Here is a 16,552-nt window from a genome sequence, read left to right on the forward strand (position 1 = left end):
TTTATATATTTAAGAAACATCCATTAATTGCACATATGTTCCACAATTACTCAATCTCAAGCAAGTTAAGGTGGGCTAGATAAGATAAAACACAGAGCGAGAAAGAGGGGGGCACACACTTGCTACAAGGTGAGATTGTGGCTTTGGATTTATTTAAAATCCCACAAATAATCATACATGGATTTTGCAAATGACTGCCGCTGAAGCCATGCCATAGCTTGACCATCTGTATTGTGCAAAGCCTTCCAGAACTCAGCAAACAAAGCTAAGGGTACATTCTGAAATAAAATGTAACTTTGCAGGGCTGCTTTGGCGACAGTTTGGAAGATTTAACTCTTGCGGAATATAGCAGCAGAATTCCCAAAGCCTCCCCTTTGAGTTGCTAACTCCACACTTTTTTAAAAAAAGATCTGCAGTGATGCAAAGAGGAGAGTACAGCCATTCTGCTCTTCATTATGAGCATGTTATCACCATTTCAACTTTCCCCCAAACAGGGAACAGATTCACTCTCCTTCTGGCGTGCAATGAAGAAACAGCAACTGCTGTCTGAAGCCTGGTGAATTGTAAGGAGCAGATAAAAAATACTGTTCTCACATAATTATTTTAAAGTAAAGATCCCAGTTTGTCCTGGACTCTGTTTTTTAACAACAACAACAACAACAACTGCTTTCTGTTGTCATCAGTGTATGTAATATCTTAAGTTATCCGTCTACACCAGTGCAAGAAGCCTCAGCCCTGAGGGTTAAATGTGGCCCTCCATGCCTCACTATCCCACCCCTGGGACTTTCCTAAAGCTACACCTATATGCCAGACCACGTCCCTCACTGGACACGCTCCGTGTACTCCCTCAACAACTGTTTCCTGTTTGCCTAGGAGGCAAAATGAGTGTAAGAGCGTGTGTATATGTGTAGAAACCAGTGGCATTTGCATGGATGGAATGTAGCCTTACGGCACAAAGTTTAGGGTCACATCCATTGCTTCATCCATTTTTACCTCTAGCTTTGTCCACCAATGGCACACGGCCTCCATAAGATGAGGGGATGAGCTCTCAGGCTGAAAAAGTCCCCCCATCCCTGCTCTATGCAGACACAGGGCTATATCTAGCTTTGACTTAATAAATAATAATAATAATAATAATAATAATAATAATAATAATAATAATATATTATTTATACCCTGCCCATCTGGCTGAGTTTCCCCAGCCACTCTGGGCATTAAATACAGCATTAAATATTAAAAACTTGCCTATACAGGGCTGCCTTCAGATGTCTTTTGAAAATAGGATAGCTGCTTATTTCCTTGACATCCGATGGGCGGGCTTTCCACTGTCTGGTTCCCTGGTTCCCTCACTTCTCACAATGAGGGAACTGCCAGAAGGCCCTTGGCGCTGAACGATGGGTGTGGAGACACTCCTTCAGGTATACAGGACCAAGGCTGTTTAGGGCTTTAAAGGTCAGCACCAACACTTTGAATTGTGCTCGGAAACATACTTTAAACACGTTGGCTACATAATGCACGAAAAGCGTAGTGCTGGTGGTCAACAAGAGATTTAAAGACTCTCTCAAGGCAAATCTTTAAAAATGTAGTATAAACACTGACAACTGGAGAACACTGGCCTGCGAGCGCCCCAACTGGAGAACAGCCACTTACAGACTCACTGTTAGGACCGTGTTCATGAAAGACAATCTTACTCAGCTACAAATGACAGAAGAAGAGGAAGAAGAAGAAGAAAGCGGGAAATGTCAGTTTTAGGATTTTTATGCCACTGCCTAGCTCACCTACCCACTCTTTTAACATATGTGCCCTTCAAGAGTACTGTATGCTGCAGCTATGATCCTGTAACCATCTCCAGACTTTGGGATGCTCCCAAGTATAGCTCAATATGGCCTTGTTCGAAGATGATTGCCTAGATTTACAGAAGCAAACACACTCATTCTTACCCATCTTACTGGATCAATCACCCGGACAATTCAGTTATTCAGGCAAAGGCTACAGACACAGAGTTCCATTTTATTGTTTCCAAATTAAATCAGCAGTTGCTGCAGCTTGGGGGTGGGGGTAGGGTGCACCTTTCATCTAAGCAGGTTAACCAAGGTCTTAGATTAACTGCCAACATTTAGGTGGACCCTTGAAGGCTGACTCACACAACCAGGAAGGGTAGCCACTCCAAAAGCTGCCCATGTCAGCTTACCCCTAGTTGTCAGCCAACCACACACAGCTGCTGCCATGTGTGAAACTAAGCCTTCTGCACAACACTTGAAAACTGAGTTTCCCAGCATTTGCAGTAACACATACAAAGCTTAATCCTGCACACAGCTGCACACAAGCAGCTGGCAACGGGCAAGGAGTGGGCATCCGATTTTTAAATTTATTTATTTAGCTTACTCTGTCAAGCCTTTCCACCAGAAGGGCGTCAAAGCAGCGAACATATGAATCAACCCAATGGTTGTGCGAATCACCCTTAAGATCCTTCCCTAATTTGGAGAAGCATCTACAAGCCAATACCAATTTCAGTTATCCCCTTGGCACTGACGGAGCAGGGTAAAATGAAGACGTTGGCTTGACAGGTAAGCTAATTGTGTGTTAGCCTGAAGCACCTTCCTTCATCTGATACACTTTAGGGAGATTTTGATAAGGTCACTGGTTTAGTAGAAGAAGCCCACAGAATTTATGCTAAGTCTGCTATTCAATCCTTGCAAAAATCCTTTACATGATCCAGTGGCTAACTTGCTACAACAAGTCTAATACCAGCAGTCCAACATCTTTTCTATATGGTAAGCATACCAGGGGGAAACAATTTAGTCCTGTTGCTCTTCTTCTCTCGTAGTCCGTGTATAAATTCATCAATGCTTTCCTGACCCAACAACTCACTGAGCATGTGCAAATATCTCAAAATGAAATGGTGATTTTCATTTTAGCATATTGAAATTTTTAAATTAAAAAATACAAGGCTTCCTTCATCCTTCCTCAAAGCAAGGCTACAAAGCAAGTGACTTTTGTTTACAGATGGAGAGCTTATATTACCTTTTTTATAGCTAATAATAGAACAACTTATCACTTTTGCTTTCTTAGAAAGTTAGTCTGGCTGGTTTTATACCATGTCTAAAGGACCCCAGGTACTGAGTTATAGTTCAAGGCATTGGCAAACAGCATATGAGTTATGGCACATCCCCATGTTTGAATGGACATCCTTATCAGCTGCTATGATGGCCCAATACAAATGGGTACAAGGATCCTACCCTTTTAACAGCTGTGGAGAAGAGGGAATTTCAGCAGGCATGGCATGGCATGAAGTCTACACATGCTGAAATTCCCGGTTCTACACAACTATTAGAGGCCTAGGAGCCCTGTCCTATGTTGTATCTGGCCACACTAACTGCTGCATGAGCGTCACCCTGAGCTGCTCATTTTTGCGAAGTTTTATTTTGCCAAGTAAAGTTATTATAGTTATTTGGAAACGAAGATTTCTGTCAGAAACCATAGACAGTTAAAGAAGTTAAGAGTCACTGTGACTACAGTGGTAGGGAGGGCTACATGGTACATTTTCTTAAATAAATTGCACTGCCTTTTAAAACACACACTAGGAGCCATCCCTTTGGGTTAAGAATTGTTTTCTTCCTTCACCCCTCCCCAAGTGATGTTCAGAATCTAGGACGACTTCTCCTACAAGATAAATAGAAATTTATTACGGTCCCAGACCAGTTTTTCTCCTATAAGAGGTCCAGATATCAACAACAATCCGTACAATGTCACCTGACAAGAGCACAGTGACATTTGCTTTGCAAGCTGAGATGTTTCCTGTGGCCTGAAAAATCCATTTGGTACTCAGACAGCTAAAAACACTGTGCTGCTGTACACACACACACAGCCCTTTTAATAACCATTTGTGCCCTTCAGCACAGAAGGGGATACACAACCACGGAGGGAAGCTGAGCGGAAGCCTGCCGTGCAGAGGCATCCAACAGTACAGAAATGGATCTGTACTCCTGCCTTTGAATGGTAATGCAGGTGAGCCCACAAAGTGCTGCAGTTCGCTTGTTAACATAGTCCAAACAAACCATGGTTTACTGGGGATGAACAGCACGCTGGTGAACGCTGCTCATACTGTGCCCACCCCAGCTTTTGCTGTGCAGGGAGGCAAGAAACCACAGCACTGGGTTAGCACTGGTGGAAGCCATTGCTTTGTTGTTGGTTTACTTGTCATAGTTTGCTTGGAGAGAAACAAACCATGAGTGCTGGTTTGCTAAGCCAGCACTGTGATTTGTTTCCTCTTGGCACAGAAGAGGGAGAAGCAGGGTGGGTGCACTGCTCATGAACGGTCAGACATTGCTTGTTTGGACTTTGTCTTACCATTATGTGCAACTTGGGCTTAATATAGCCTTAACTGGCTTGGGAGCGGAATCACATTTTTCTAGCAACAGCATACCAGGGTTTGAGTGCTGGTATCTCACAAAAAGTGTTGAGTGGGAGTGGAGGCAATAATCTGGATCCTATACTGCAAATGAATAATATCTCTGCATTTATTGGACAAATACCCGATTATTTCGGAGAGTAGTGTCAAACTATAGGCTTGGGTAGATCTGGGGCCTTCATTCGAATGGCTTCCTTTTACAAAAGAGCAGTTTACATTTAGGGTAGCTTTCAAGACAAGGCAAAACCACTTTCCCAGAGTCACCCTACAATGGAATGTTCTCCATTGGGGGGAAATTGAGGAAACTAGAATTAATAGGGCAGATGATTAACTGATGTTCTCCTGACGGGCAAATTGCAAATATGCCTTCGCACCTCTTTTAATGTACACATGGCGCTCATTATCAGTGAAATCTTTATTGAATAGAAAACTACCTATATGGCATTGTTGTTGGCTATTAATTTTTGTCCACCTCTTTGAAAGCCACGTGTCCCCAAAACTCTCCAGATTAAAAACGAGAGAGAAACTCAAGTACAGCCTGTCACCATGGCAAAGATATATCCCCACCACTGCCACTTCACAATCCAGTACAAGAGAAGGGGACGTCACAATGCTGGCAGTGAACTGGGACAAACATGAAAAGAGCCCCAAGGATGGAAAACCAGTTTTGCTTTGTTTTTAATTGTCATGGAAAGGGCCGAAGTCCTTTAAGGTGATAAATCTATTAGGCCTATCTTTGATCCAACAACAAAGGAACAGCCCCACCTGGAGGTGACATATGGGAATAAATCAGGGAAAGCAGAATTTTATTTATTTATTTAAATAAAATGAAATAAATAAATAAATAGAACGAAGTGCAGGCCTGCAAACCAGAGAGAAGTATCTTCTTTGTGAGTGGCATATAGCTCAATCCTATCTTGGGAATTAAATCAGACATGGTTTAAATAACTGTTCTACTAACAGGATGGAAGGCAATGAAGAGCAACGCCGACTGAAGTGAAAGGTGCTGGCCCAACAAGGCACCATTTACGTAATTTTATCCAAAGTGTACCTATTAAAAGTCACAGTGAACATGTCCCCTCCTTTTTTTAAAAAAAAAGAAGCCTCTCAAAAGGCTGAAACTGTACCCTTTAACCAAACAGACATGGTCACCTCCAGGACTGTCACCATTTTGTATAATGGATACAAGCGCAACACTGGAAATCTAGGTTTGCACATTTGAAGTGGATTTTGTACACTGCCTTGGGATGCCTGTGGAAGATGATGATGAAGCTATGTGAAAAATCATATTCCCTCAAATGAACCTGCCCTGGTTCTGAGACTTTCTTCCAATACCGACACCCTCACACGCACATTTGGTGGGGAAGCAGGAGGGGCTTTCTTGGCGTCTGCTTCCAGACTTTGGAACTCCATCCCTAGAGAAATCAGAGTGGCTCCTTGTTGTACTTCCACCAGATTTGGTAACTGATTGCTTTTAATGAGGGGGCTGGTGCCTTGCTGTTTTCGTTGTGATTGTCTGTATGTTTTTAATAAATTTATATGTGTGTGTATTAATATTTAATTGTTTTTTAATTATTTCCCCCTATATTTCAAGCTGTTCTTATTTTATCTGTAAGCCGCCCTGAGTTGTAAACAATAACAATGATGACCTTAAAGCCCTATGTTGCTCTAGCACAACAAATTCACTTTTACACAACAAGAGACTTTTTGCAGTTAGGAAAGTGACAGGGAACATGTGAGGTGAGCAAATGATTAACAGGGAAATATACAAATACCATGCAGACAAACCAAGAAAAATGCTCCTTATCATATAACCTCTCTGCAAACAAATCAGAATGAACACACAGTAAAGATCAAGCATAGTCTAAGCACAGTGTAAGAAAATCAGGTGAGTGCTTAACAACCAAGCCTTCAAAGCTTACATCACAGCAGATCTTAAGGTGGAGAAGGGAGACTGAAGATCCTAAGGTGGAGATTGTGGAGATCTCAAGGTGGAGACTGAATTGTGTGTGTTTATTATTATTATTACTATTACTATTATTATTATTATTATTATTATTATTATTAACAACATAAATCCACCACAACTCAAATAAATGAATCCACCACAATTATACATGAACATAACATAAAATAAACATAACTTAAAATGAAACAAATGACAAAATAAAATACTTCCTTTATCCTGTACATGGTCTCCTTATTTACTTCTTATAAACTGTTTCCTTTATGAATTATTATTATTATGATTTTTTTCAAATTGTGACTTAAAAAAAACACAACACCAAGTCTCTTGCAGACATTAATCGAAACAAGTCCAAGTGTGTATTTTAGGGCACTGTTTTGTAAAGTATTATTTACATTTTCCCCATTCTTTTTGAAATTCTTGTCTGGGGAGTCCCCTAATTGCCTCTGTTAATCTAGCCAATTCGATATAATTTAGTAATTTATCCTGCCATTCCATTTTTGTTGGCACAAATTCTTTTTTCCAATTTCTGGCAATTGTCGCGCCTGTGGCATAAAGGAATATGAATTGTTAATAAGTTCAAAAACATACAGTATGGCTAATACATTGCTGGACATTCCCATTAACTGTTGGCATCATTCAGCAATTGTTTGATAAGCAGATAAAAGCTTAGGGCTGAGATTGGTGAAATGGTGAATGAAAGCGGACTAGAGGAAGATGAAATAGAAAATGGAATTAAAGAGGACACAGAGACTTCAGAGAGCAATATGGATGAAGGATTGCAAGAACAAGAGGGTGAGGTGGTGAAGTTGGAGGCAACAGATGGTGAAATGGAAAAGTCCTTCATATAAGTGCCTAGACTAGAGAAATGAAACAACCAAATGGCAGAGCTGGGAAGTTGGAGGAGTGGAATGGAGTCATGGATGAAGAGACATCCTGAACTGGCAGTGATAGAGTTGAGAGTGAAAGGTCTCTGCATACAACTTGGGAGTCAATTCAGATGATAAAGCTATCAAACCTCTGTCACTTTTCTTGTTGGGGGGGGAATAGAAAAAGCGTAAACGGATGGACTATTTTTAAAAAATCAAGATGGAAAACTACGGCAAATACAACAGGAAATGGGAACAGAAGATACGGAACAAGGTACAAACTAATGAATACATAATAAGTAAAGAACTATGGAATATTATTTTAATGAATTATCATAGCTGAGAAACTCTTGTGTGGACAAAGATGGAAAAACTTATTATTGTTTAATATGGAGGAATGGTTGTTGACGTTATTGAAGACATTGTATTCTTTTACAAAGCCCCACACAGCTTATGTTCAGGGTACCTTAGGACTGAATGAACCTTTATATTCCAGCTCAATCACTGAAATTATCTGAGGGTCATTCCCCAAGGTGGTGAGGCTCATCTGACAGTGACACAAAACCAAGCCTTCAGAGTCCTCAGCCCAGTTCTGTGGGATGCTCTTGTTTTAACCTTTAAACGTCTGCTGGAAACTTTTCTGTGCCACCAAGCTTATTCAGGCAATCAAGAAAGTATCTTTATATGATAGTAGGTGATCCCATTTTAAATTTCTATGTGCTTTTTACATGTATATATGGTTGTTGTGACCCACTTTGCCCCAGAGTGGCAGGGGCAACCCAGTCAGATGGGCGGCATACAAATGAATAAATATATAAACTTCAGGTTTTGCTTAAGAAATAATTAAAAGGTGCAGTGGTGTTAGCAGTGCTCCCAGTTTTAGGGACTGGCTGAGGTTCGGTCTCCTCCAATTCTTAGTACATTTGTACTGACAGCAGTTAAATCCTAGTTTGAGTTGAGGAGACAAAAAAACTCAGCAGGATCAGCCTAGCATTCTCCTGACATCATAAAAAAATTCCCACTGCAGCTCCTCACACGGCATCGGAACAAATTGCTCAGATAACGTCAGCTCAAAAAAACCCAGTACCTCAGAAGCACAGAATATCCCAGTTCTGCTCGCCAAAATAAAAGAGATAATTAACCTCCCCAAATGGCCCTGACACAGCAGTTCTGAAGCCAAAAGAGTTAACTGGGAGAAAGATGCTTGCTTAATATTTCTGGAGAATCCAAGCAAGCAGGTTTGGTTTCATTTCCCTACAGAAAGAAGTAAATAGTCCCCCAATTTGCTGCCCATAAAGCGATGCTAGGAACTGCCCGGCTGTGAGAATTAGCAAGAGCAGCTCACACATGAAAGGAAAACAGAGAGGAACTGATGATGTTTCCTTGAAGCTAAATAGGAGCCTGCTAGGTGCCCATGGGGAGCCCATTCCCTGCTTAATCTTCTTTCTGTGTAATTGTTTCCTAATGACGATGTCCTTGTTTGGCCCCAGCAGGCTCAGGGACCGGGCCTGGCACTGAGGTTTCCTATCTCCCAACTACCATTTATGCCTGTTCTATTAAGCAGCACAGACTATTAATTACAGAGCATTGTCCACAATCACAGCAGACACCATCTCCAGGGGTAAAGCAACAGCTACAAGGTGAGAAGTGAAAAACAGAGTGTACCTATACTAGTTAAAAGCATGAGAGCAAAGTCTCTCATATGGCAACTCAGAGATTTCCATCTCTCGCGCACCGAAATAATATTCTGTTCCACAAAACAAGTTTTGGAAGGAAGCACATACAAAACTAGGGTTGCCATATTCCCAAAAGTGAAAATCAGGACAAAGTTGTTTTTTCCTCTTTTTTCCTTTGTTTTTGGGTCAAAGTTGTTGAACTTCTTTAGGAAACATCTCCCCAAAAAACATTTGGGGGCTTTACTTTGATTTTTTAAAGCATTTTTTGGAAGAAGAAACAATTGCCCTACTTGCCAGTTTTCCCAGACATTTTGCTGATTTAGCGAAAATCCTCCCGGACGCCATTTTGCTGCCTGATTCCCGGATGTGTCCAGGAAAACCCAGACGTATTGCAGCCCTATACGAAACTCCAGTATTAGAAGATTCACAGAACCAGTTTCTTGGGACTATTTTATTTCAATTCAAGAGGAAAAGAAAAAGGTTTGGGCAGCATTGCTAAACTAAGGGAATGCTAAGGAGAAACAGGCAGTCAGTACAAACGGGGGGCTGGGGGGAGGGAATTATCAGGGCAGAACAAAAGAAAAGAAAACCAGCAAGCTGGTTTAAGGCTTTCCACACAGGAAATGGAACAAAGCAAATACTCCAACTCTGCACAGCCTTTGTTTCTCCTTCACCATCACTTGGAAGCCATATTGCTATGGTTAAAAAGAGAGTTCAGCTTCTTAAGGAAGTCCAGTAGTGATTACAGGTTTGATTGATCACTGCCCACCAGAGAGTGAAGTAGATTTCAATTAAGTATTTTTATTTTTTACAGAGCACTGAACAGCCTGCCGGACATCAGGTTTCTTTCTATCCAGGCCTAGCTTGGGAAGGTTCAAGGCTATAGGCTTCAAGGCACACAGAGAGAGCACAGCAAAAATCTTCTTGATACGCATTGCACTAACTAACCACTAACCTTGGCAAGGCTTGAATGCTGAATCACGGACAACTAGGCTGCCAAGTAAGAAGGATGCAGCTGAGATGAACTGAGCTTTTCCCCCATACATTAACCAAAAAAAATCAGCCGGCGCCTGACAGAGGTTAATGAGGCCATGGAGACACAAGGCCAAGGGTCAAAGCTTGGGGGGGGGGGGCTATTGGCAACAACCATCCAACCACAAGCTGCCTGCAGCACAGAAGGAAACCACAATCAACTCTTCTGTAGGTAAAGGTGTCAAGGTCATTATCGCTCCTAATCAATTGCACTAGGGCCAAGGAAGATTCCAGAATGGCAGGATTGCAATCTAGAAGCTTCAGATCTTTCAGAAATCTGCATCCCTTAACAGCAAGGGCCACCAGCCTTCTCAGGACTGTGTGCACATTTGGATTTTGGAGCAAGAGCCGTGGGCACCACACTCTCTGCCTCCCCCTGCCTCCAGAAAGAAAAGCACACACAGGTCACGTTTCCAATGAATCTGGGTGCAAGTCATGTATTACTGCAAAACTCTCTAGTTGCTGTTGCTGCTACTTCTACTGATTTTCCACTTCTTTCTGCAGTGTGAGATGGGCAGCAGTTGTCCAACCAACTTCCCCCTGGTGTCTTCTGAACTGCATACAGCATAACTAAATCTGACCATCATTTATTTCTTTTTCATCACTCTTTTGGGATGCTCTCAATTTAACTCTCCAGTTGCTTGGCAGCAATATATAAATATGTATATCACCAATTCCCAGACCATACGTGGGCCGGATTTAGAAGCCGATTGGGCCGGATCCGGCCCCCAGGCCTTAGTTTGCCTACCCATGCCCCAATCCAACTCTCTCACACACACATTTGATCTTCCCTATAGCCACTGCCTTCTACCCAAGGATTCCTGCTAACCCGATCAAGTAATCTGTGTTTTTACATCTGCACTAGCTGAATTACCAACTCTACGCATGATTCCAGGCTGTGGGAAGTCAAATCCATTTCTTCTCCAGCCCTTAAGACTGCAAAGTCAGCAATCAGGTGGGCTTGCTTTGAAAATGGCCTTTAGTAAGGTACTCTCCCCTCCTGTTGGCCCTTTACCTGTGATTTGACAGACTCATATTCTTCTGTCCCGCGTGAAACACTCCGGAGAGAAGTGAGGTAGTCAAAGGTAATAACTGCTGTCTGCAAAACAAGTCAGAAACAACAGCATAAGCAAAGTATCCTATGGCTTGTTTTACTAAAATGAGTTTGTGGTTGATCCAGAAGTATGGTCCTTTCTTAAGCCATTGGGCTTCACTGCTCCCACTTCTACCCGTCTAGAAATGAATCCTCAGTTCAGAAAGCTACCAGAGCATCCCAAGCACACTGGGTCCTCACCTTCCTCCTAAAACCTTTGGCACTTTGTTTAGAACTCATTTCCAAATTCAGGTTTACCCTAAAGCATGAGTGGGCAGGCTTCGGAATGGTCAGATTGTCTCTCTGAGCACATTCTCATCCTGGGAATTTGTTTTCACTGAACTCAAACCTTTGGCACTTTGTTTAGAACTCATTTCCAAATTCAGGTTTACCCTAAAGCATGAGTGGGCAGGCTTCAGAATGGTCAGATTGTCTCTCTGAGCACATTCTCATCCTGGGAATTTGTTTTCACTGAACTCAAACCTTTGGCACTTTGTTTAGAACTCATTTCCAAATTCAGGTTTACCCTAAAGCATGAGTGGGCAGGCTTCAGAATGGTCAGATTGTCTCTCTGAGCACATTCTCATCCTGGGAATTTGTTTTCACTGAACTCAAAATGATTTTACCAAAAAGTCCCTTCCAGGTTTCAGCCTTTTCTCCATTACAGCAGCAAAAATGAAAATGTCATTTTGTGAGTCAAAAACCCTTCCTGATCTCCTACAAGCCATCCAGAGATCTACCAGTAGATCTCTATCTACTTTCTGCCCACCAATACCTAAAAATATATAGGGCAAGTGTAAAAAAAGATTACAAGAATTATGGACTACCTTTTAGGGAATAATCTCAATAGTACAACCTTTCTGACGAATAGATCAGGGGTTTTCTAATTCAGACATGCAGAACATGAAGTCAGGAACTCAGTGGAAACAATGGTCTGCCCTGGCCTGTCGGATGTTCATCAACAAGGGACTCAACAGTCTGAAGTCCTGACAGAAAGCAGCCTAAAGCTGGTGGCATCACAATCTACTATAGTGACATCATACCTGTTGTCATAGTGACTAAATATTAGGCCTTAGCATGGATACGACTTGGATACCAAGACAACAAATAAAGATCCTATCACACACCAAAAGCATAGGTCCAAATGGTTCAGGAAACAGAAAACTGTCTTTTCTGAATTGTCACCTTTGCTAGATCATTTCTCTGCTTTGTCTCTGTAAGGTTATGCAATCTAATTAAGGTTGCTTTTCCACCCTATTCCTGACACAGGTTTTGTGTCTTTAACAGCTTTGCAATGGGCAGAAGTGCAGCAGGTGATGTTTCTCCTACAGAGCTGCAGAGATGAGGAAAACTGCAGCTGATGTATCTCTGACAGCTTTTGAAGGCACATACTACCATCTCTCAGAAAACAGAAAGGTGGCAAATGTAAATTAGAGCAACACCAGACTACTGGGGATCCAATGAGCTGGCGGGGAGGGATCTGATGCAAATCTGAGCCTGTACTTAGAGAGGCGGGTTGTGAGAGAATGGAAGCAGAAGGGATGGTGTTCACAACGTACCTGTAACATTTGTTTAAGATTGCTCTCAACCTTGAGAACGGTGGACCTAAACCAATCCATCCAATCATCTCAAGAATCAAGAACATTCATATCCTTCTATCAGTTAGGGAGCCTGTGGCCCTACAGAACTTGTTGGACTGCAGTTCCCATCTACCCCGGTCAGCATTACCAACGGTCAGGAATGATGGGTGTTGTAGTTTAGCAACATCTAGAGACCCACAGGCTCCCCATCCCTGCTCTGTTGCAGGGGGGTGGGTAGGGAATGACAGAAGTGCTCAGTAAATGAGTATCAGCATTCCTTTAATAGAAATCTCTAGGTCGCAGCTTACTGATTTTTGTTGTTGTTTAGTCGTTTAGTCGTGTCCGACTCTTTGTGACCCCATGGACCAGAGCACACCAGGCACTCCTGTCTTCCACTGCCTCCCGCAGTTGGTCAAACTCATGCTGGTAGCTTCGAGAACACTATCCAACCATCTCGTCCTCTGTCGACCCCTTCTCCTTGTGCCCTCAATCTTTCCCAATATCAGGGTCTTTTCCAGGGAGTCGAGTCTTCTCATGAGGTGGCCAAAGTATTGGAGCCTCAACTTAACAATCTGTCCTTCCAGTGATTTTTGTACTTTCGATTAAAATAATGTTGATACCCACCTCCTGCACAATTTCTGTCATATTTTATATCAGCTTTTCCCTAGATTCTTTCTATATTCCTTTTATGAGTTTCCCTTTTTCATCAAATGTCGCAACACAAGTGCTCTAAAATATGGATTCCTGATGAAAAACGCCCGCTGTAAACCAGAAATACTCAAATCAGGTTTATTACATGGCAACATATAAGTCCTGTGGATTTCAAGATGACTTTATGCTTTCCCTCACACAAGATGCCAGAATGAAACTTACTGTGGCAAATGCTCTGCCTACTCGAACAACTCCAAAATCGTTGGGATCCAGGTGCTTGTTGCCATACAGGTAAAACCCAGTGGTGGCTGCTGCTGCAGTGGCCAACGATGCAAGTTTTAAAGCCCTTCTGGCCATGGCAGCAAACACTGAGGAGAAATAAAGCAGGAGTCATGACTCGATGGGGTAGATGTGAGAGAGATTCTCAAATGAGTTGGCAGAATGAGAATTACAAGACAAATGGAGGGTGCATGGGCCTAGCTATGGAGACTGGGAATCCCAGACATTCCCATTACAACGTCAAATTTTCCTTTGTGTGCAGAAGGAACCAGGTTAAAGACCTCGCATCTCCAGTTAAAGTGATTTCATGCAGCAGATCTCTGCTTGAGACCTTGGAGAGTCACTACAAATCAAAGGAAGCAGTTCTGTGTTTGATGAATCAATGATCTCAGGCTCAGTGAGTACAAGACAACCTCCTCTGTTCATATCTAGGCTAAACTTTACAGCAAAGTCTTTCTTAACTATAGCAACCACCAAGTAAGTTAGCCAGAATGGTCACAGAATCTTCCATTTTAGGTTTGCACTCAGTGGGTGGGGACCTTCAAAACCATATTTTTCTTTAACGAATAACATTTTTATTCCTATTGCTTTCCTTTTATAGTAGCTGTTGAGGCCTAGTTCTTTTTGGCAGCAATTGCTTTTAAAGAAATCCACCTTCCTTTTCAGCTCTCTTTCCCCCACCTCCTTCATTTTATTATTTTTTAATAACCTGTGCCTGAAAACTCCATCTGCTACCATTGTTTATTCTCACCTGAAGCCATATTGTGCCATTTGTGTCATCACGACTATTGCCATCTCCACTAATTGCAACACCTACCACAGGATGGCAGCTTCAAGGGGGGGTGCAGAGTGGCAGCTGAGCTTTTAAGCAACAAAGACACCTGGTTTTGTGCTAATTTCTCTTTGCAATAAAAATGGAGTTATTAAAAATATATAAGGTGAAAACAACAGTTAGAATAAATTGCTTTGGAAATTTTCCACAAGGCATCGGTGTGCTTCTCGCATGTAAACGAGCGACTATGACATCCCTGGAGGGAATCGTAAATGTATGTATGTTTTTAACACCCCGATTCTCAACAGCAGAAATCCTACTGAAGCTTTGCTATTGCAAAAGATGTGAGAACCAGAGTGCCAGTGTAAGTTCATTTCATTATTAAAACTGTTGGTGTCAATTAGTGACTTTGTCTGTGCGCTAGAAGTTTTCTGCTAGGTGTTTAGGATTGTTCCAGTCCTTGTTTCCACAGTGTCGCATATGATGCTATGTAGCACCTGCAGCAAAACACTTTTAGAAAGCAGGTTCAATGTTGTTGAGTCATAAGAACATAAAAAGAGCTTGCTGGATCGTGCCAGTGGCCCATCTATTCCAGCATCCTGTTATCACAGTCATCAGCCAGATGCCCTTGGAAGGCCTGCAAGCTGGACATGTGCACAACTGCACTCTGCCCACCTGCAACTCGCAGCAACCGGTCTTCAGAGACACACTGTGGTGTGTAGCTGTTGACAGCTGTGTCCTCCATGCATTTGTCCAATCCTCTTTTTAAACCATCCACGTTGGCGGTCCTTCAATTTCCAGTAGAAAGGCAAGGAAAGACAAATAGCAAGGGGCTCCTATAAATATAGCATAGATGTTTCAATTGTAGTCACGATGATGCAGCCTATCTCTACCATTCAAATCATGTAATTGTAGGAAGCGAGAATAACAAGAGATCCATCCTGCAACGATATCAGCATGATCAAAATCCTTACCATTTACATGTGTTCGCTAAGGGCACCCAACAGGCCTCAGCTACAAGTAAGGCATTTAGCACTGCTGTTCCCATGCTGTGGAACACTCTTCCAGCAAAGGTACACAGGTATCCTCACTTTTAACTTTCAGGGGTCTCTTGAAGATCTTTCTGTGCTGACTGGCCTTTGCAGCTGTTTTTTTGTTGTTTAGTCGTTTAGTCGTGTCCGACTCTTCGTGACCCCATGGACCAGAGAAAGCCAGGCACTCCTGTCCTCCACTGCCCCCCGCAGCTTGGTCAGACTCATGCTGGTAACCTCGAAAACACTATCCAACCATCTCGTCCTCTGTCGCCCCCTTCTCCTTGTGCCCTCCATCGTTCCCAACATCAGGGTCTTCTCCAGGGACTCTTCTCTTCTCATGAGGTGGCCAAAGTACTGGAGCCTCAGCTTCACAATCTGTCCTTCCAGTGAGCACTCAGGGCTGATTTCCTTCAGAATGGAGAGGTTTGATCTTCTTGCAGTCCATGGGACTCTCAAGAGTCTCCTCCAGCACCATAATTCAAAAGCATCAATTCTTCGGCGATCAGCCTTCTTTATGGTCCTTGCAGCTGTTTAGCCAGTCACTTTAATTATTATCTGCAATGTTTTTTAATGGTGTTTTATGCTTTATTGTTGCACAACACCCTGGTATTTTCTGATATGGCTGTATAGAAATACTTTTTTAAGTAAAAACACAAATATTGGGGAGGAGAATTAGGCCAACTTTTGTTAAGAAAAAAGGCCAAAAGTTAGTTTTCAAAAAGGGCATAGAGACATCAACACAGGCTTTCCATATACACTTTTCAACTGGCTGGATGCCCAAGTGGCAAGCCCATCTAAAGGCATGCAAGAAGAACTTTGTGCCTCATTTCATCTAACAAAGGGGTGGCTAACCTGTGGTCCACCAGGTGTTGAATTACAATTCCCATAATCTCTGGCCATTGGCTACGCTATGCTATGAACGTTGGTTAAGAGATATAGTCAACAAAATACATACCTACTCAGAAATAAGTTTCATTGAGTTCAGTGGGGCTTACTTGCAGGTAAGTGAGCACAGGACTGCAGCCTAAATGTGTTCATCCTTAAGGAAGATCAACATTTTCCAGTTAAGCAAACAGCACTCACTAAATTGGCCTCTGCATTTTAAATGTCTGTTTTGCTATTGGGATTGTAGTTCCATTTGTGTTTCTCAAGCTGGTCTCTGACTGTAATAAATTTCATGTTTCATGGC

The 16,552-nt window shown here is 42.3% G+C and overlaps 1 protein-coding gene across 4 annotated transcripts in view; it reads right to left on the reverse strand.

Annotated features, from left to right (window-relative positions):
• The window catches only part of ADCK1 (aarF domain containing kinase 1), a 113,892-nt gene that overhangs the window by 96,221 nt on the left and 1,119 nt on the right, over positions 1-16,552 (reverse strand). For 2 of the 4 annotated variants that reach the window (XM_079956140.1, XM_079956137.1), the window contains exons 2-3: positions 13,501-13,646; positions 10,970-11,053 (exon numbers count right to left, since the gene is read on the reverse strand). In XM_079956140.1, coding sequence (XP_079812266.1) covers positions 10,970-11,053; positions 13,501-13,635 — 219 coding nt within the window. In that variant the 5' untranslated portion in view covers positions 13,636-13,646. Of the gene's footprint in view, positions 1-10,969; positions 11,054-11,673; positions 11,725-13,500; positions 13,647-16,318; positions 16,457-16,552 lie in introns of those variants that run through there. The other 2 variants (XM_079956138.1, XM_079956139.1) reach the window with 2 other exon arrangements.

Source organism: Podarcis cretensis, assembly GCF_951804945.1.
Source record: "Podarcis cretensis genome assembly, chromosome: 1".
NCBI lineage: Eukaryota > Metazoa > Chordata > Lepidosauria > Squamata > Lacertidae > Podarcis > Podarcis cretensis.